A 23,265-nucleotide genomic window follows, 5' to 3' on the forward strand; every position below is an offset into this window, starting at 1 on the left:
TCAACCGCCCTACATTTAACAATAAGATCGTCAACGCTTGAAGCACCTTCACGGGGAATTCGTTTTCTTATTCTATAACTTAACAGTCCATAAATTATATCTACTTTCGTTGATTCTAACAGCTCGTACGGAAGCTGAGCCAGAAGGGCGCGCACTCGCGATATAAACAGATCTGAACGCACTTCATTTTGCTCACTAGAGAATATCGCACGGAACACTTTGTAGGCCGGGAGTGGAGTGCCGTACATGGCGCGCAGGCGCTGCAGGGCCGCGCCCCAGCCGGCGACGGAGGCGCGCACGCCGCGCCACCACACGGCGGCGTCGCCCTCCAGCAGCATGGGCAGCCCGCGCAGCGCGTGCTCGTCCGACACGTTGGCGCACTCCTTGTACACCTGCACCGCGTCGATGAAGGCGTCCAGCTGGTCCGCGCTGCGGCCGGCTCCGTCGAATCTCGCCGTGCACTTGGCGAACGTCCCCGGCGGTGGCGTCTGGTAGTCAGACGCGGTCGCGCGCGCGGGGGGGCTCGTGCAGGTCCGGGGGTCGCTCGTCATCCTCTCCAAGAGGACGCGGTTGGTCTCGGCAGCCTTGGCGATGGTGTCCAGCAGCACGGAGAGCTGCTCCGCGGTCACACAGGCGGGCGCGTCGGGCGTAGCGGCGGCCGCGGCGGGGGTAGCGCGCGCCGCGGGGGGGCCGCGCGCCGCGTGCTCGTGGGGCGCGCCGGGCGTGGCGGGAGGGCCGTGCACGGTGGTGGAGGCGGCGGGGGCGCGCGCCTCGGGCGCAGGTGGCGCGCCGGGGCGGGTCATCACCGTGGTCTCACCGGTGCGGCTGCGGTCGTCATCGTCGTCGAGGTTGCAACGCCTCGCTCGTCCTTTCTTCGGTGCCATAGTTTTTCACAAAGACACTGCGCACACTTGCTATTCGTATCTCCACTAGTTGGGCGCCACTATGAGGTTGTCCTATCGTGGGAGTGGTAGATAGGAAACACAAACTCAGGGAGTACAAATTCACTGTATTTAGGGTTCTTCAGACACGTAATATGCAAGTAGGTAGTCTTTTGCGTATAACTAATAATTCGCGAAGGGGATGCAAGCGAGCGTGATCCAGCCGGGAATACGGTTTGGCGCCGACTGCCTGCGCGGGCTCCGCTGGCCGGTGGCGCGAGCGGGTGTGCGCGGGGGTGAAGAGTGAGCGCGCGGGGCGCAGTATGCGCAGAGAATCTGCGCGAGAAACGGTGAGGCGGCGTAGGACGCTAACATTTTGGCGCGCGATTTAATTTCGCGGTAAAACTAAAGATAGTGATGTTACAGTATATTATTATGCAGAATAATATTGTGTTCGTTGTATTGCTATGTGTGCAAAAATAACCAAGGCAAGCAAACCATCTAGAAGTGGACGATTATTCAGAATATTCAGTGATGATGAAGTACTTTTTTATCTTTTTTCTCGTCGACGAAAAAACATAACCAAACAAAATTATCAATCAATACAACATTTGGTATGTAAACAAAAAACACAGCCAAATCAATTAACCTTTCCCTTTTTTAACGAAGAATATAACGGGATTGTGCAATACGAAATCAATTGCTATTTGTGGCTACAAAGATTTACCGTGAGGAGTGCACTCGTATAAAGTGGTCTTAAGTCGAGAGTAATGTCTCGGGTTCGATTCCCGGCTGCAGTGGAGGGCCCTACAGACGAGCCGTGGATTGCGGAACGTTTCGCTATCGGGTGTAGTGTTGCTAGTTGTAGTTATCGATAAATTTACTTATAAGCCTTTTTAAGAAATAATTATAAAGATCTATGTAAATTAATGCGTAGAAATGTTTAGTTATAGAGTGCTATACGCAGTAAGGCAGCTTTTTGTATTGTTTCTATTTATTTTTAACTTTGTGCGGTTACATAAGGAGTGCGAAAAAATAATATTTTAGTTTAAAATAAAAAAAAACGATTTTGATCAAAAAACTTGTTACATTTTTAAGCTAAGTATTTTTGAAAAAAAAAAATTTATTTTATTTTGGACAAGGGATTTTAAAGCTTTTTAAAATACATGTTGTTTGTAATTTTGTATACATACGAAATTTTATTCATCAAGAACATCGATATAAAAAGAGACCTTTTTATAGCCCAACACTACGGTTGAGATAGTGCTTTTCTATCGCTTCGTCTAGTGGTGCTTAAAAGATTTTCTACCTGAAGAGAAATTAGAAATAGATTTGCTTTTTCTCAGCTTAGCTTGAAATCTAGTAGTCGACATAAGTACTATAGCAGGAATGGAATGTTATAGAAACTTAGGTTTTAGAAGTCATGCTCCTGAGTAGTATACTTACCTACCTAATACTGGTAGGATCAAGTAATATGAACTAACATTCCATATGTTATCAGGGTTCGTCACCGACACGATAAAGAGAATAGAATAGTTAAAGAATGAATATTTAAAAAGTACAGTTATAATTTCACGAAAAACAACAATACAATGAAAAATAGATCACCCTAATCGACTTGGTAAATAAATTCTCAAACTTTGCAGACAGTCTGAAGCAATACGTTCCTTTGAAGTAAAGAAAAGCAATACATTTCCATTTGAGTTAAACTAAACTTACAAAGACAAAACAATCGAGTTTAAACTTTCAGTACAAGTATGAAAAATCTAAATATTCGTATCACGCGACTGCAAGACGTAGAATAAGGAAGTTCGCCAATCGGCCTACTCCTTAAAATAAAGCGAAAAAGTTTGAAATAGGAAAAAGTGCCGCCGCCTCACCGAAGATAGTGAAAAACTCCCCCATTGGGGATGGAGCAATTTAAAGTTTCGCTGCAAGAAGGTCCCTTTATAAGTTGCACAAGAAATTTAAATGAGTCAGCGAGTTCTGAATTTTTCATCTTCCGTCGAAGTTGATATCGCGGCGTCGATGTGACACTACGTGACCTGACTAGCATTAGTTGAAATTAAGTTTATGAATAAGTTGCGGGCATTTTGAGTAGGTAGGCACTTACATATAAGTATTTTTACATGATACCTATCTGCTAAGGTTTATTTGTTTAATTTAAAGTAAAAGTAAAAAAGTACCTATTTATTTCCGTAAAACATGTTTATTAGTGGTTTTATCTGCAAATTCCGCACTAGGCGAACCTGTATCGCGAAATTTATATATAATGTTGAACATAACAAAATAACACAAATAAAATTTCCTAAATGAATAAAATAATGAAAGTCATATAATTTAAAACAAATTTGAATTTAAAGTTAATGCTTACTTCATTACAATTTTAAAATTAAAGAGTTATGTGTTTTCTTTTGAATAACAAAGACATATTATTCAAGTATAATTATTTTTTATTAGGTACTAAAATGTAATTTACTTATATACCGCCTACCCTTTTTAAACTTCATTTAAGTACCTTACCTCGGTGTACTTAGTTCAATAATTCCTAAACTTTACAAATCTGAGTTCAAAATCAACCTTTTAAAAACTTAATCATCTTTTCTTCGCAGACAGGCTATTAAAATCTCACAACAACAGATAATGAAAGCGTAAATATCCCCCAGTAATTAAGGCATGAATACGCCTACAAACTCGCAAACATGTCAGTTTTCCCATCAAGGGGTAAAAGACGATAATTCACTCGCTCACCCTGTCAGAGTACAAAAATCTGCGTGTGCAAGCGAACACATGACAATAGCACACAAAGTACATTCGACTCCACTATCCAATGAAAAAAATTACAGGGTGTTGCAAAAAGGGTATACTAAGCCGAAACCTACATGTGCAGCATGGTATATATATATATATCCCGAAACTGAAGTCAGAATTCGCGAAAAAATTTTGAAATTTTGAAATTCTGATTTCAGTTTCGGGCTTAGATATACCATGCTGCACATGTAGATTTCGGCTTAGTATACCCTTTTTGCAACCCTGTATATCGAAGAATTAGGTACTTATTAATATTTAAACAATTTAATAAAAACCAAACAAATCTTTACTGTCCTATCCTTGAGTCCAGGTTGTTATTGATAAGATTGATTATCTTTCCTGATACCTATAGGGTTAGCCTGGAAATAGGGTTTATAAGGTGAATCTAAAACTTAGAACAAAGTTTTATTTGTACTAAATATGAGAGGAGATATACTTACTTAAACCCTCAAATTCATAGACTGTATTGTAAATTTAAAACAAGGTTAAAATATACTTTGATACACAGGAGTTTCTGCCCTTTACGTCAGTCAAAAAGTTGAAATCCGTATAACACAGCTTCAATTTTAAACCTATTGTAAAGTGTCAAAAAGCTCTATGAATTTGAGGGAAGTATTTTTTTTACAACATAAACTCTATTTTTTTATTAATATCCTTGGATAAATAGGCCCGAGCCGAATAGCTTTTATAATTATATGCACTAAAACATTTTTCAGGAAAAATATACCTCGCATATTATGAGAGTTTAATCCTTTTCAAGATAAGCCGTATACCTACCTATATCAAAATGAAAATGTAGTCCTATTGTAAGCTTTGTTTGCGACCGGCCTCTGTGTAATATTGGGCCAAGTGTACGCACCGTTGCATTTTAATTTTCTATACATGTCTCTGTAACAATGGATGGGCAATAGCTCAGTTGATGAGAACTGGGGATGTTTGGGAAAAGGATCTGCTACTTATTAAAATGGATGGTCGTTTGCTACTTTGGTAGCCTTTTAAAGAGGTAAGATAATAGTTTCCAGAAATATCTATAGTACCTACTTATGTATTTATAAGCTTTATCGACGTACCTACCAGTAATATAATATATATCTCAAAATATAATAATTTTAATTTACATTGTAACATCGACCATAGGACCATTATAATTTTAATTAATATCATGCAAACCCCCTAGTGTGTGCAGCAACACTCTACCTACCCATCCTTTCACTAACATAAGACAAAAGATACTATTAATCCAACTTCTATCGTACAGTACAACACACTTTAAACATAACACTTGCAGTTAAATGTAACTCCTACGGCGCACGAATTAAGGACGCTAAGCAGTCCATTCAGTTAGTCCCGTACTATTCTCCAGCCGTGTACGGTCATGTGCAGAGAAACCTGGCCCCCTTCTCATAGAAACGATGCTTCTGAGAGGGGTCAGGTTTCTCTGCCCCTTACTGTACCATTCGCTAGGTCTAAACTTGCATTATCACCTGCCTAATGAGTTTAGTCCAGGGTCTATTATGGACGGCGCACGCCACGCAGCTACGAGTATCATCATGACTAACGCTTATGCTTTCCCACGTTCATGCAATTTATTTACGACTATCTATCGAACTGTTTTGTTTATGCCGATCTAATAGACAGGTAGGGAAATAAGTAGATTGATTTCAGTAAGAGCGTAGTTTATTCGATTTTATTTGTAAATTCAGCTGTGTTTTAAACATTGTTGTATGAGTTTTATTTATTGCACTCTCTATGTTAATAGTTTTTTTTTGTATACTTAATTATTTTGAAGTCGAATTCCTGAAAAGATACCTGAGACAAAAATAATTTTCGTTGCTTCGAAAATTACGAAATACGACATTGTGGTTTTAAATTAACTTGACGTTATCGTATCTTATAGTTAGTTACCCACAAATGGCTTGTTGCACCACTTTCTTAGATAATTTCAACAAGTGCATCTATTGAATGCGATTTATCTAACTAAGCTTCGAGCTTTCTCGGCGGTAACTTCGTGATAAGGCTAATTTCACACCTAAGTTTTGTACTTAAAGTTACGCAACTTTACGGTCAACGTTTCGTTCATATCACTGGTTGTAGAATGAAGTGTAGTGGCGCTACAGTAGAACGACTGTGTATATTCTCTTTTGTTGTTGTTATTGGTGTGATGATTGGATGCATCAATGATATTCTTGAGACTGTTATTATGAGCATAAAACCACAGACCAATAGAAAGCTATTGGTACCTAGTTTTCAATTCTTTAATGCATTTTTAACACTTTTCTATGATGTCTTTTATTTGAAATTTGAATCTGCTTACAAGCACTGGACTGACTACATAAGATATACAATACACATACCTAATTTGAGACTATAATAACTGTACTTCTCCTATAGCTATGTAGTGTATATCTATTTAGGGAAACACTTAGCGACTCTTGCATTAGACGCCCACAAGCACTTTCTACTCTATAGATACAAGTTTTAAACCGTAAAGTACACAAAGATTGCATTAAACCAACTACTTTTATTGTCCGTGACAAGTGTTAGTAATATTTAACCCGATGGTAACATGTTCCAAAACCTCTATCTTTATCTCTAACGATTCTATAGAATTGATAACTATATTTTTTCTATGTTATTGATAAAATTAACAATGTAATAATAATAACTATACTAACTATTGTATAATAAATATAAATAATAATAATAACTATACTAAGTATTGAATACTTAGTACAAATTTTAATCTGAAAAGCTTTTCAAGAAAATCATACTTATACATAATCATTATCGTAACTAAGTATGTATTTTGTATACAATAAAGTGTTAAAATAAATAAATAAATTAACTTTCTGTACCTAACTTAAAATTTCAATCAGATTAAGATCATCATTCTAAGTATTAGTACTTAAAGAAAATTTGATAAGTATAATAAACTCAGACGAGAACCATAAAAAGTCCTTCCAGACCAAGTCAACCCTGCAATAGCCAACCGTTTTTGCGGCAACAAAATAACACTTTCCTGGTACTTTTTAAACGCTCTCCCGGTTCTTATTTCTCTTAACAATCACTGGCTGGAATACGGAGGCCATAAAACTGTCTGACGAAGTTGTCGAAGGCGTGGCCCCATGGTTTATGGTGAATTTTGTTCGGAGATCTTCACTCGAGAGTGGGAACAAATAAATATTGCGGCGGTACTGGAGGGTTGACTCAGCGAACAGATGACTGGCTGGTTGGTTACGGAATATAATTATGAAAAAAATATATATGACGTGTCTGGGAAAGTCTTAGTTCTCCAATCTAAACTTACGACTAATTGAGTATTTACTGTAATTATGACTATTGCATGCACCTTATAACAAAAGTTATTTTCAAAATCATTATTCCTAAAAGTACCAATAAAAAGTGTTACATAAGTACCTACTTAGTTCATTAGTAACCGTTAGTACAATAATTTTATAATTATTATGTAGGTATTCTTCTGTAACTAACAACTAAACTACTGATAACAGATACTTAACTTAAATTATTTCAGTGGGCCATGGGAAAGTTCAAAAGTTATCATTTTGTAGGAAATATATCTTACAAAGTTTAGGGTTCCCATGTCAGTAGCATCATTAATTAAAGAAAACAAACAAGGAATTTATTTTTATCATTGTTATTTATTGATTTCCGAACTTATCGGTACAATTTATTGATTCCTAAACGAACAATCAAAAGTAAAAAGAAATGCTTTAATGGCTTCTGTTATCGGCCTGCTATATATTTACTACACACTGTTTCATTGAAAAATTAACTGACTAAAAGCTATTAATCACATGGTACTTCCTTCATTACTTCGTTATCGGGAGCGTACACTTGGTTCCCGCATGAGAAAGGAACAATTCTGTCGAAATAACGTGAATGTTCCTGAAGCTGGCTGCTATTACACTTTTGTACTTTGTCAAAGTAACAAACCATATACTACATAGATAGATAAATAACAGTAAATAAATAAATAGTACCTAGTTTCAGGTTTAACGTTACAATACCCAACGGACATATACCTACCTACAATTTATAAATAATGTGTCCAAATCTACATTCAATTATGGAACGGCCTGTACTCAAAAACAGAGGGCAACCAACCCAGTAACGTTCATAAATCAAAACAGTGATTAATTTTTGGTTTGTTTTTAAAATTTTATAATTAAAGTAAATTGAAATTAGTAAAAGTACTTACGTATGTGAACATTCTACTCATCATTCGTGAGAATGCTAGACCTGAATGGCCTATCTAGGTATCTCTCAATGTCTGGTAGCCCTTAGGTACATAATATAAAATGATTCCTAAACTATCTATTCCAACGCGCTTCGCTTCGCCTTCAAAAGTTTTCGCGTCGGAATTCCGGGATAAAAAGTAGCCTATGTTCTTTCCCAGGGTCTAAACCGTATGTATACCAAATTACTTTCAAATCGGTTTAGGCGTGAAAGAGTAACAGACAGACAGATACAGTTACTTTCGAATTTATAATATTAGTTAGGATAGTTAGGATTATATTATTAAATTCGTTAATGAAATTTACTTGTTTCTGGTATGAATTAAGTAAATTGTGTCGTAAACTAAGCTATTTATTAGCATTCTAGATTTTACGGTCGTGTTAAGTGGATTACGTCTTTAAGCGGGTACTTTCATAACAATAGTATTTTAATGCTAGTCTCAAAATAATGTTTCTACTAAGTATACGGAAGTATGTTGACAGGGTTGCGTGTCCCCAAATTTGGGTAAAAGGAGAACTATTAAAAGTGCCCAATGAAAACCGACTTTCTTGTGTAGCTGGCTAGTAACATTTGTGATTAGTACAGTATGCATAAATAATAATAACTAGTTTCCTTGGTAAGTACACCTAGAAAACTAGTAAAAAGTTAATAAAATTCACGCTTTTAATAAAAGTAACGTGTAATATCTATAGTAATGTACCTACTTAGGTATAATTTCGATAGAATTTTAGGTACGATCCAATGATTCTTCTCGGAATTCTTCTGGTCGTGGATGCTTACCCTAAATATTTAGGGTAAGCGACCACCTAGCGGTATATATCGTACGTAGGTATAGCATCAAACGGATTGTCATAGATGTATAGAAAAACGTCGTCGGCAATGCCGTAGTACTTGTGTAAATTTCTATAAGTACAAAGAATACGGAATGCGTTACGTCTGTTGTCTACGATGCCGAAAAGTGGACGCTAACCTTTAAACGAAATAAACCTAAATTTTTACTGCTATCGGTACCATATCAGATTCTTATCGTGGGCTTTCTTTCTGTAGCTAATATGCGGGGTGGAAGAAATTGGATTTAGATTGGGCCGACTTAAAAATTCCCCGAGCTTTTGTTTTTGGGGGAAATGACATTTTGATGGACGTATCAAAATGAGATTTGAAAGTTGTTCCCCATTTTCCCTGACTAAGGGAGTTTTAAGTTGGCTGAAAGGTGCCAGCGGCGTCGTGTGATAAATGAGAGTAAGAAATTAGGAGCGATGAGATTAAAGCGTAAATGATAGGAAAACTTCTCTCGAGGTTTACTATTTGTGGATTTTAAATTTAGTTGGTATTGATTGCGTTGGCTATTTTTTGTGGGTGTGAATATCTTAAGAGAGCCTGCATCTAGAACATGAGTGTTAGAAGACCACTGCTTATAAATAGATATTTTCGTAGCAGGGTAATTCGAGTCACATGATTTATATTAATTTCTTTTAAAAGATTACATTAATACCAATATAACAATACTATCCGCCATTAATTATCATAGACCAATTAATTATTGTTATGATTTGTGGTAGGTGTGGTTTCTTGCCTCCGTTCTTCTCCTAAGATCGAAAGAGCCCCTTATCCGAACGGACTCACCTAGTTTGTAAACATTTACGTTCATCAGAAAATTTTATATTTATACGATGAATAAAAACATTTGACTTTGACTTTGAGATACGTTGACTCTACTCCAGTAAATAAGTTTTTAGGGAATAGATCTATCTCTCATCCCCGTCTGAGTCTAAGGTTTTATTATTCTGAGTTGGAAAAAGCATTAAAATACAGTATAAAAATTTGAGCTGTTTTCCCGGCACGGAGCTTTATCTACATAACAAAACGTATTGTTTCATCCGAAAGGTGCGCTATAAAGGTATTTAAAATATCGCAAAGGGCCGGTTCACAAAGGGTTGTGCATAAAGGCTTTTAAATTTAATGTAAGGCAATTAATTTCAGTTACAAGGTTTACGATGTTTATGGCTCCGGAACAAATGGAACCATTTGTTATACAGGGTGAAATTTTACTAGTGATCTATCCGAAGGGGATCTATATGAAATTGTTCATAAACAGAACATCGTAATTTTCATAATCTCGGTACTCGATTTTGTAGAAATGAATGAAAACAGAAAGAAGAAAAAATGCGAACGCCTATTATTATATTCACACCTCTGGCTTGGGCTTTAGTCTAAAGGTTTAAAAAAGATGGATACGTTGGGTACCTATATCTACTTGCATTAACTACTTATATCCATATAGATTTTAGAACCTAGTGCACTTGTTAGGTATAGTACCAAACTTAAAGCTTTATACTTATTTTTCTTTTTTTTATTGTTCTCTACCATACCACAAAATAATCACTATACTCTTTGCGTAAAATCTGGCACTAGTCGAGTGTACTTACCAACTCGAGTGCGTCAAAGGAATAAAACCGTGTCATATTTATATTTTCCGAAGCGCGAGTGTATGAATGCATAGTGAAATATGAAGTGGCACTTTTGTGTGCGTACCTACTTGAAACTATTTCTAGTACGTCGATTATTAGTAAGTTTAGACAGGTGTTCAAGAGAAAATTTTGGTAAGAGTGTGTGAGAGAGTGCCCTCTGGCAAAATGCTAGTTAATGCTCTTTATGGATCTACTTTATTTATCTCTAAATATCTCCGTTATTTAGTTGTTGTACTTTGGTTGTAGTAGCTTCACCTTAACATAAAACCCAGAAGTCATATGATTTGATCTTAAAAAGCTGCACTTAAGGATATTGTAGTGTATATAAAATATATGGGTTTTGTGTACTTATCTATGCAGTTTTTTAAAGAAAGTATGTACACATATGTACACATAGGTATTGTATAAATAAAATAGTGAAAATTGTAATACCTACATAATTAAGTATGTATGGATGTTTAACTTATATACCATACGTTAGAAATCCACAAAGCGTTGGCGAAGTTATAAATTAAAAGTAGTGGTTTTGAGCCAAAAACTATTTAAAATCTCGGGCATTGGTTATGTTATGTTCAATTTCATTTGGACATTTATGACAACTATTAAAGTAATGTTTATGATTAGAAATATAATAAAATAAGATGACCTATATTCCAATTTCATCATCCTCATCATCAAATCATACTAATATCATCCTACGCAAAATTTTGATAACTTTCGCGGAAAAGAGACGCAAAGTACCTATATTCATTTTATAGTGCTGTGTTTTCGTTGTCGACGTCATCTTCAATTCTTACGAATAACTGATATATTAGGCTAACACTTGAAATTTCAAAGTCAAGAATAAGTTCCAAACATAAATAGTTGGTAAACCAATAGGTTTTTACGTAGATACTTAGCTACAATTTGCAATGTGTCAAAAGTCAACCAATAATCGCTGGTTATGCTCTAACCCACTATGGCGAAAATGGAACTTATTATGTTATTTAAATGTGTATTACTATACAAGAGGAAATCAGATGTTTCATTTGGTGGCATTTTTGATCGTATTTTAATTATTCAATTCATCGTCATAATGATTTCACAATGATCATAGCATTCGCTGTAACAATGAACCCTTCATCGCATTCGGATACGAAAATATTACCATAAAAAATTACGTACAAATATTTATTTTTGCACCGCTAAAAAATAACACGAATTCCCACTCGCATCTACAGGGTGAGCAAAAAGTGAACCTGTTCAGAAATGCTCAGCTATCTGCCGTAAATTCACAGGTTTTTCCGCATTAAGAGAGTGTGAGTGGAAAGCACTTTGAGTGTGCATTACTGCGACCGAGTAGTGTCCATGTTTTATTTATTCGTTTGCGTCTGACGCGGAAAAGTGGTGTTAATGCACCTGAATTTTACACGGCTTTAAAATATGCTTTTCTGTCTAGCTTGTTCTCTACGTTGTTGGTTTAGTTGTAACTATTTATGTTGTTTACCGCCGTGTGGTCTAAGGTCACATAATTTATCGTGGCGTAACTTAGAAGTTTTTTTCTAAAGTGAAATGGATTATATTGTTATTCAAAATGTAAGTGGTCGTATCAATAGAAGAAGACCTCTTTATTCAAATGAGATCTTATCTACTACTGATAGTATCAGAGAAAAGCGTGCATTTTTGACGAAAACACGCCGGGCGGTCGACGAGTTATAATAAATATATTAGTCCAACTCAGTTTCCGACGGGTTACACCGCTTCTATAAATTTCAAAGCCACACGACACCATTCAATTTAAAGCGCAATAAAAAGAAAAACCACCACGAAGCGACCAAATTGAATATGTATTAGTGTAATGCAATATAATTGTAATACCGTCCTCTCGCTTTTGATCCTGTTACCAACGAAAAATGTATGAGGCACCCCACTGGACGTTATCTCCGGGGCGCCTGGCCACAAATTTTAACTTAACTAATGCGTAGATTTACGTGTACAAATCTGGTCCCTACGCGTTGGTATCAAAGAAGCTTTTGAGTTGTAGCATTTTACCGGGTGGTCTCTAAACTAATTAGGCCCCCTTCTCTGTGTCAATGTTGTCGCGGCGCGTGGCGCAGTTTAATGCGTGTGTCTCCATTAGGCGACTCACCCTATGTTTAAATAACACCCTGTGTACGGTGCAAATTCGCCAAAATTGATTTGTGTCTGTTTGATGTTTGAAGTTAGTTAGGGTGCGGTGTTTACTGTCTAATGCAATTTGCGCGCCAGAAAAATGCTCTAGGTTTTCTGGTAGAGACTGTAGTTGGGGAAATATTATGGAACTTAAATAAAATATTTATACATAAATATATAGGTGTTGAAAAAAGGTACTTAACGAAAATTCTGATTTCATTTCCGGGCTTTTAGATATAAAACGCTGCACACGTAGGTTTCGGCTTAGTTTACCCTTTTTGCAACACCTTGTATATTAATTTTGCTTTTGATTTTTATAACTACAAACATGTACCTATAGCAAAATAGAATTATGTTGGTTAAATTCAGCACAATCACGCTGCGACAGCTCGCTGCTATATTTATTTGAAATAATCCGTTGCACTCAGCAAAGCTCGCACCTGGCACAAGCAATAATAATATCATTTTATATCCCAACTATTTATAATACCGTTCAAATTTGCAGTGTGACGCAAATGCAGCGGATTGCCGCTATAAGTTACCGTCGAAAATGCGGGACAAATTGTGCTATATTAGTATTAGTGCGGCGCTTACACGCTATGTTTTCGATAAGCTGGCAACGGAAAGGATTGGAAATGGGTATTGTAGCTTTAGAAGTTGGTAGGATTGAGAATTCTCAATACTAAATACTAATTGAAAAACCGTGGTTTATTGTGGATACATACGTACACATAATAAGTTACAGGACTATATTATCCCCGAATGGGTAGTCAGAGGTGGCTCACAAACGAGCCACCCACTTCTTTTCTAACCTATATTTATTTTACTCACGTGATAAGTCGCAACACGCCGTGTAGGCAGTGTTTACACAGCGTTGCAAATCGAATGTGTTAAACTTAAAGCTCTTAGATGAAGTTTCTTTCAATGTCCTAAATTTTGCCTTTTCAGTCTTCTTCTTAACACATAAAAAAACGCAAAACTTATCTCTTCGTATCAGCTTTATTAGTAAATATTAGGACTAGGTAGTTGAGCCCGACCCCGCGCTCGCTCTCGAAGTGTAATGTCACGGACGTGTTGCCGAGGCCGCCCGACACGAGCGACACTTCCCCGCCAGTACGCGCCAGGTCGCGGGCGATCACCGCCTGTAATGTGGACAGAATAATAGTCATTATAGAGCTGATGGTGATGATGCATGGACTGGTCTGTTGCTGCCTGTAATGTAGACAGTATAAGGGTCAATTTCGAGCGGGGGTATTTTGAACGCCTCGACTGATTTTCATGGAAACTGTCTTTATCTAAGTCAGTTGAAGGTTGTACAAATGTACAAGCTACGCACGCACTATGGGTAACAGCAATTAATGGTGCTTTGCATGTGCCAACCACAAAACACTATTAAATTGTATATAAATAATATATTTCTAAATGTCTATTGAAGTCGTTAATTTGTTTACCTTTTCGCTGTTGTCATACAAATCCTGCAAATATTTTACCAAGTAAAGTATATAAAGTTGTGCGCGACAAGTTATCATTAAAATGTAAACGACTGCTTTTCCAGTTAACAATTTTACTGTAAGTACTTGAAACAGACATGAGCAAATACTTCAGACTAGTTATGGACTTCAACGTAGGATTTTACGATTTAAAAGTATTTAAGTTGAGCTGCCCCTACATGCGTCAGTTTTCTTTTACTATACCAGTCGTTATTTTCAAAGATTTGATATGAATGAGCTACAGTCAAACTATAAAGTCCTGACATCAAAGAGTACGATTTTGCTAAGACTTTTATGATCATCAGTTATTTACTTACTTTTACATAAGTCTATTTTAAAAATAAAATACCGATTGATTATGGATTTTTAACGGATTTGTCCTTTCATAAATATAACAGATCGATTAAATACGATCTTAAACAATTAGTTAGGAACCACTTTCGTTTTCACAACTTTATAGATGGACTGTAAGTATGTTTAAATGCGAAACGTACCTTGATGATCCTATCTTTCGTATCCGTATAGGTGTATTCCTTATCTCTTTTGATAAGTGGTATTCTTCTATACACAATCTTTTCCGTGGAAATCAGCAGATTATTGGACCGGGTTCCCAAAACAAAGTCTTTCGCTTCAAACACATTTACACACACCACTAACACCGCCAGAGGAATAAACCACCTCATTTTAATATGAATGTTTTTTGCATGTTTATTTAAAACCACACTGAGGACGTTCTAGTATCAATGTTTGAATTGGACTGAGTAGAATTACGTCATTATTATATGAGGAAAATCATAAATGCTGAGAATAACCTCGTGGTCTGTGTAAATATCTAGAATACAAGGTGAGAAGACAAACATTAATATTCTCCAGACATAAGCTTAGGCGGTTTGCGCTGTGCAGCACTATTTTGGAACCGTATCACAATAAATGTTTGAACGACGGCGGATGCAACTGCCAGAGTCGCCAATATAATTTATTGTGACAACAAGTTCTGGCTGTTATCATAACGTATATTTATTAGATTTGACAGCGATAGCAAGTGCCAAAGATTCTGCTACTCACTATGAATTAAATACAGATTGTTTATTGTCAACTAACTGCAATGAGAAATCAAATAATCATTAACTGTCTTTGTCACCTGTTGTAAGTTTCAATATACATTTTTGATGACTCAAATCTTTAAATTAGGACCATATACTTATGTATATAAGCACCAATTGAGTCGGTTGTTGTTTGTGAATTGTTGATTTATTAATAGAGAACAAATTTTTATCAAAATTTACTTTCGTATATATGTTTTAGTTTTCAGATTTAATGTTTTGTTTATGCAAGATATACCTAATAATTTGAAGTGTCCTATGTATATACTTTATCATTTACTTATGTAATTTACTTGACTATACATCATTATGATTACCTCTTTAATATAAGTAAGAGTATAAGTAGTATAACTTACCTTACAAAACATTCTAAACACTGCAGCCGAACGAACGTAACTTTAATAGATTAGGGCGGGCCCAAGTCAATAATTTTAAAGAATCCGTGCAATTACAAAGAAAATTTAAAAGATGAATGTGTTAATTACACGTACCGACAGGAAGATGAAATGCTTTTGTTTAAGTGATTTCATCAGGGAATAAATTTAATGGAATTGCATACGAAATGCACCTGTAAGATGGTTGGGAACATCCGCAGGGCTTACGGGCTTCTCCTGTCTGATTCTATAAACTTTCTACCTTCTTCCTAATTAATATTTTCTGTTAAAGTGATACCTTAACTGTAAAAATTATACATAGTTAAATTAGTACGAAACTATGCTCACAACTGTAATCTCAGAGAGAGATAATGAGATTCAGAGATGTCGAACCCTACAGTAGACTAGGTTTCTCGACAAATTAGCTAGACAGATAAGGGCCACTGGTTGCTCATACGCAGGGTGTTTGTTATACGTACTCGTACTGGTCTTTTCTACAGAGTAACATTACTTGGTGAGACACCGTAACATTAGAGCAGCAATTATAAACGATACCTGTGACAGCTGGCAGTTGAACGTCCAAAAGATTTTATAAATAAAATCATAAATGTAAAAAAAAATACTAATCCAACAATGCCAACACGGGATCCGCCTCTGAGAGGCTGCACCTCAGACATTTGTAACTCTTTTGCCGCGGGCGACGGGCGCTACTTGTGCTACTTTATACGAGAACACTCGCCCCGACCCGCTACCGGGGTAGATATGACGGCTAATTTATTACGTGTCGTATCTAGCGCGAGCTCATCTTTGGTAGTAATTTTTGAATGGGAAAAATATTGTGATTAATGTCGATCTTGCAAAAAAAAACAAACAAAGATCCGACAATAAGACACTCACGAGCAATGAAAAAGTTCCACTCACAAAATGCCCCAAATGGCCCCAATTTGTAGAAAGCGTTTTTAGAGTAATTTGGTGCTAGTGTAATAACTTATTACTATTGAGTAGTTAATTCTAATTAAGGTCCATTAAGTTTCGAAGAATTAAACAAGTGGGTACCTAAGTAATATTGATATTTTTTATAGTCCGGTCTACGTATTCGGCTATAGTAAAATAGAGTGCAGCTTTGAAAGCGAAACGTGCTAACACTTCGGAATTTTACAGGCTGAAAAGAGAATTCCAAAACTATTTTATGAAGAATTTTACAAGCAAAAGCTTCTATAGTTATATATTAGTTTTACAGTCGTGTAAAAGCTTGCTTTGCGAATGCTCTTTGTATTGTAAATTACAGAGATATGCGACTTTTCCGACTGCGAGCGATGACATGTTAGTTAGAAATGAGAGGGGATGTTGCTACTTATGCTGCATCTCAATAATGTACTTTTTGATAAAATATCTAAATTAGTAGGTAATCATCAGGATGTTAGAAAAAAGTTCAGCAGGCTCAAACTGGGTTGGTGCTCAGAAACTAAGAGAAAGTACAGTTCTTCATAAAATCTTTGTTAGTCTTATAACTTGTTAGTAGTTTTGTTTTTTTCAGGAAATTTGAATGTTTCATAAGTGATTCCAAAAGTATGAGTTCTAAATATTGCCATACCCATAAAAAGCTCCATTCACCATCGTCGATAACCTTTCCCTTCACTGTTACTACAAAATCATTACCTATCACAGAACCTATTACTCAAATAAGTCTGTAAATTGTACAGCGCCCACTCGGATGTTATTCCAGACTGAGATCTCGGATGCCGGCGTCTCGCTTTGATCTTTCCCTCGCCTTTTTGCTGAACACTTGTTTAATGTGACGACAAATAACTCAAACAGCGACTCTGCAGTCTTTTTGAGTTTAGATCTCTCGCTGCGCTCGCAGATCATCTGAAGCTAGTTCTGGGGTAGGTTTTGCATCACTCTCACTTACATCGCACAGCCACAAGAGCGAGCGCGACGTAGAACTTTTGCCACGTCTTAAATGCGCCCCGTGCTAGCCCTTCTGTAGGACAGTCATCGTTGGCTCATCGCTGAATCTCGTCAATTTCTATGTCAAAATATATAGGAGGAGTCATGTTTTGAATATGATATTCAGGATTGATACTGTATGTAGGTAAGGTTATCTTTTATTCAGAATCACCTAGCAGTACTTACTAGAATTGTTTTTGGATTATATATTATATCGGAAATGCTGATATTTTCAGAATATTAAGGAACTAAATTGGAAAAAGAGTTGTCTATATCTTTCAATTAAATTTACTTATCAATATTATTTACGAACATAAAATACTGCACCAATTTCAAAATTACATCTTTGACATTATCTTCTTCTTTATCTTTGCACTCTGTTCATTAGTGAGATCCGACCGCGTTATCTCGAGATCTTTGAGAGTGATCCCCAGAAATATCTTCAGACAACTATGACGTGTTATGCACTGTTCAAAGCTAACGATTTTAGATCGAGATCATCGTGGCTTTAGTTTTGTTTTCTTTTTTTACACTTTTATGCTCAGAAAGGACAGCGATTTAGATACGGATTCGCCGAAACTCAAAGACAGTTTGAAAATAAATAATTGAGACGTTAAAACCGGGTTTAAATTGTCTCTCAGCTTTCAGGTTTTAGATACTATAAAGTCCGAAAAAGCACTTCCGTACGTCACAACTCGTCCGGCAGTTGCACGGGTAGATTGCATTCGCATTTTAAAATCGAATAAATCGGATAGTTCATTCGATTTTATTTGTGCCGACGGCAGCAGTGCGAGTAAGGGTAGACTCGAAATAAGAGGATTCCTGATTGAGTACAGATATTGGACTGAATGTCGTATAAATAAATCGACTGTGCAGACTCCAAATAGACGAAACCCCATTTGGGACCGAGTCCCGATTCCGTTAAAAAAAGCAGTGAACAAAACACTTGGGATTAATGGGTTGGTTTCCAGATCGACTGGAATTGATTAAGTCTAAAAACGTCTCTATCTGATTTAACGGCTTTTGTCTAACACTCAAATAGGAACCATTTGAGTTTTAACTTCAGATTTGTGCTGCTCGCTTTGCTAAGATGCTTTGTACCATTCCTTAAATAAACCATCGACCCAAAAAATAGAAAAGGGTGAAGATTATCTCGTAAAAATAAGACAAATGGCAAGACATTAATAATATCAGCATCCTTTCAAGATCTTGTAAACCTGAACCTTTCAAACATGGAGGCGTCAATCAAAGCCAATCTTTTAACGTAAACAATTTTAGCATTTTAGTAAAGAAACAAATATCAAGTGCATTAAATCAAGCTGAACATAAAACTCCTATTTCATCAACTAGATACTTAAATTATGTCGATATAAATGATTTTTTCAATATCATTATGAGTAGGTACATTCAATAGTAATATTTCGGAAGAATATTCTGCTTCTCTTATTATTCACTTATAACTTTATTAAAACTGAAAAATAAATCGTATCTAAAAGTTATCCTATCATCCGTCTGAAAGTCTATTCTGAAACTTTCTAAGGGTCTTCGATAGGTCAGATTTCATTTCGTCGTCGTCAGTAGCTAATGGAGTTACGTTTGATTTGAAAAGTTAGGTACATTTGCGGATATAAAGGCTACATACGACATCGACATTATTTTTTTTATGCCGCCGTAACAAATAGGTATACTTCAAGTCGAGCTCGATGATATTGATATTGTGACATTTCACATTACTTCCAGTTGTCCAGAGATGTGACTGGTGCTCCGAGGCTATTATTGGACACTCAAGTATCCTGTGGTCGCTATATAGGTGTCCAGGACTTTTGATGCTTGATGTGATAGTTTTAGACGTTGAAGAGCATACAACCGCTCTACTGTGAAAAGAGTTGGTAGTATTAATGTCGTATTTTCCTATTTGTGTCATATTTAAGGCTATCATTCACCCTTTAGTTCGCATCCAGTATGTTTTTGAGAATAACGGTGCACAGTGCAACTGGTTAATATTTATAAGTTCAATATAAGCTGAGATGATACAAGCCCACAAGTGCATTTGTCCACCAAACATTGATCCAATCGGCGGTCCCCTTTCTACTAAATTGATATTTCCTCTTTGTAACCAACACGGCTAATTGCATTTCCGGATGTCACTCATTGTTTGAGAGGCAATCGGTGCATGCAATGATAATGTGGACTCAATCAAATATAGTTGCCAATGCATGTGTTTGATTCTCACTTCTATTTTGTGAGACATAGAAGCTATATTGAATCTTTACTCATAGAGTATTTGGATTATTTTGGATGTTAATAGATGGAATACGAGTGACCCCGCATAAAAAAAAAACAAAAATCAAAATCAAAATTGTTTATTTCAAAAACTTTTCAATTATAACTAATACAAGGTATAATACCGCATGAGATGAATGTTTTGACGCTACTTGGGAGAATCCTATGATGATGATAGTTTAATTCCCCTTAATTCATAATCAAATATTTTATGATCATATAAGTAGTTAAAACATAAGCACATTGTGCAAAGCTAAAGATATTAAATATTCAAACGATAGTCATGTCTGTGTAAAGCCATGTGTGTAATCTATGACCGCTGTCAATCCAACATTACCATTTATAGCAGAAAGCGAAATGCGCACCGAATTATCGTATAAATGTTAAATGTGTGTACACTCACGTTGAGTACGGAGCTAATGGTTTCGTAATCAATCAATATCTCGATTGCACTGCGTTTTGTGCCCGACTGTCTGTTCTGTTATTAGAATAATTGACTTTGATTATTGGTAAAGAACTGGCTTTAAGCTTATTCAGCCATTACCTTACAATAATGTTTTTTTTTTCTACTGAAATTTTCATCAAAGGCCTATATGTGAACAAAGAGGTCGTGCATTGATTTTGTATACAGAACATTACCTATGAATCTTATACTATACTCACTTAGGAATCCTAACTAATATTATAAATGCGAAAGTAACTGTGTCTGTCTGTCTGTCTGTCTGTTACTCTTTCACGCCAAAACTACTGAACGGATTTGGATGAAATTTGGTATATATATGGTCTAGACCCTGGGAAAGAACATAGGCTACTTTTTATCCCGGAATTCCCACGGGAAAACTTTTAAATGCGAAGCGAAGCGCGCGGGAACAGCTAGTATTCAATATATTTACCTTCTTCGCCTTCTACTTACCTATGTATTAAGTTGTAAATCTAGACAACATTATCTTGTCGTGTCTTACTCATCACTCTTGATACCCAGAGGTGTTATTACAACGAACTTTTTTCAACAATAAATTAAAGTTATTGCTTTCCATAATAATAGTAGACTCTCAGTTATTAGCAGCGGCGGAGTATATTTGCATTTTCCATATAGTTTTACTGGTATTGTGTTGAAAGGTGGCCATTTTTAATAATTGTTAATTTCCTAGAGCCATTGTTGGAGCGGCTCGTGTTTATAGCGTGATTGAAACAATTTCCCTGAAAACTGAAATAAATTGGTAGTTATTTATCATTGCTGTAATAATAGATTTAAAATGTGAATATTATTTACATTTAAAAACTTTCATATTTCAGCTTAGTAATTGGAATACAAAAAAAAAAAAAAACACGCACTCACGCCTTGTACTAATGTACTCCCTTGCGGGGTAGGCAGAGGTGCATTGCTGCACCCACTTTTCGCCAGAGTGTTATGTTAGTCCCAATGTAATAGGGGGCGGGCCTATTGGAATTTTACGGGCACATCCAAGACCCGAGAACAAATATCTGTGTTTAAACAAATATCTGCCCCAGCCGGGAATCGAACCCGGGACCATCGGCTCAGTAGTCAGGGTCACTAACCACTACGCCATTCGGTCGACTTGGAATACATTTTTAGTTTAGAACCTGATTTGCTTAAAAAAGTTGACAAATATAATTTTCCTTTGGCAAAATGTATAGTTTTACATCGACATCAATGTTTGTCTAGTTTTTACTATCTTCTAAATCTACTATCTTCAAAAGATAAGTATATGTAGTATAGATAGTGATTTATTTCCTTATTAAGTATATTTAACGTATAATTTAGACAAAATTATCAGTGGTTCACATCGGATAACAACAGTAAATCCTAATTTCCAGATCTAATCCCAGCTTAATTCGGGCCGTGTTCCAGCACGAATTTACATGCTCAATAAAGATTACAGTTTATAACATTGCGTGGCGATTATATGGGACGTGGCCTATGGAGCTCCACAATGGCTACCTGTTCACGATACGACTTATACATAGCCGTAAATTGTTCCATAATTATATCGCTAGGGCCGTGTTTTACTTAATGAGAACGATAAATCCTGTGTAAGTACACCTGAAAGTTATAACCGGTTTCGTCTAAATGAAAAAATTCAAGCACCGCTATAAAAGTATAAAGCGCTTTTTTACTGCGAGCAAACGTAATGAAATTTCTTAGCGTTTGCTTTATGGTACGTTCGAGTCTTAAGAGTTCGATTTCAGCAACAGGTTTTCAGGTAAAGGCGATCTTGTTTATGAAAATCTTCAATATCCATTGTCGGAGTATTGAAATCGTTTGGTAAATGGCCAAATACGACATTAATTCCAGGAGTGAGAGATACTTACGATGTTCAAGAGTTTTAAAATAGATAAAGTTACTAAACTAAGGTATCTATTTTGAGGGTTGAATAAGAGCTTTACTTTTTTAATTTTTACCCTAAAATTTTCATTCTGAGCCACTGCCAAAATATAATTCTAATTCAAACCGTTTCGTTCCCTGAATATACTATATTTTATTATTATTTCTTTCAAAAGCCAAACTACATCTTCATTCCTTTTAATCGATCTGGCAAGCGATTACAACCATATCCTTACATAAGGCCATTGTAAACCCATTAAAGTTTTTGTATAAAGCTGTATAGGTACTTAACAATAAAATCTGTATCAATTGCGTTTCCTAAAGATGTAAATTTATTATTACAAAACCGGCCAAGTGCGAGTCGGGCTCGCGCACAAAGGGTTCCGTAGCAGCAAAATTACAGTTAAATCAACCTATCTCAAAAACTATAAGAGATACTTTGATCAAACCAAAAATCGTTGAAAGAGTTAATTAGCATGCATCACCTCTATTTTTTTTAGAATTTTATACCCCGTAGTTATAAAAATAGAGGGGGGGGGACATACTTTTTACGACTTTGAGAGCTGATATCTCAAAAACCGTTCACTTTAAGAAAAATGTTTTTTAGAAAACTTTATATCATTTTAAAAGACCTTTCCATTGATACCCCACACGGGTATGTACATCGAAAAAAAAAATTTCATCCCTCAGTTACATGTATGGGGGGCCCCACCCCCAATTCTTTTTTTTACTATTTAGTGTCATATTTTTGTAGCGGTTCATACAACACATATTCCCATCAAATTTCATCACTGTAGTACTTATAGTTTCCGAGTAAATCGGCTGTGACAGACGGACAGACGGACAGACGGACATGACGAAACTATAAGGGTTCCGTTTTTGCCATTTTGGCTACGGAACCCTAAAAACGATTTACATAATATTTACAACGTTTATGTCTATTCCACCCACTACTCAATCTTACCTCAAAAATTTGATCACCATTGCTATAGTTACTCAATAATGTATGTGCATAAAATAAGCAAAATAATATACAGTACATGTACAAACTAGCCTAATGGCGAATTCTAAAATTCCAAAATTCATCTAGCTAAACATGAAATTAAATTTATACCCATTGACATTCATCCTATCACATCGATTTCATAAT

At 36.2% G+C, this 23,265-nt stretch overlaps 1 protein-coding gene across 1 annotated transcript; it reads right to left on the minus strand.

The window, feature by feature from the left end:
* Positions 1-13,261: 13,261 nt before the first annotated feature.
* LOC105390653 lies at positions 13,262-14,922 on the minus strand. The gene is made up of 2 exons (XM_011561991.3): positions 14,553-14,922; positions 13,262-13,710 (listed from the first exon to the last, which is right to left on the minus strand). The coding sequence occupies exons 1-2, from the start codon at positions 14,739-14,741 to the stop codon at positions 13,549-13,551; spliced, it is 351 nt and encodes a 116-aa protein (XP_011560293.3). The 5' UTR covers positions 14,742-14,922; the 3' UTR covers positions 13,262-13,548.
* Between the last annotated feature and the right edge of the window lie 8,343 nt (positions 14,923-23,265).

The sequence above is a fragment of the Plutella xylostella genome, chromosome 6 (assembly GCF_932276165.1).
Source record: "Plutella xylostella chromosome 6, ilPluXylo3.1, whole genome shotgun sequence".
Lineage (NCBI taxonomy): Eukaryota > Metazoa > Arthropoda > Insecta > Lepidoptera > Plutellidae > Plutella > Plutella xylostella.

Excerpts from the sequence above, each read along its gene's own strand:
- LOC105390653 (XM_011561991.3), bottom strand. The coding sequence starts at position 14,741 with ATGAGGTGGTTTATTCCTCTGGCGGTGTTAGTGGTGTGTGTAAATGTG. Across the intron at positions 13,711-14,552 it reads CGAAAGATAGGATCATCAAG|GCGGTGATCGCCCGCGACCT; the intron begins GTACGTTTCGCA and ends TCCACATTACAG.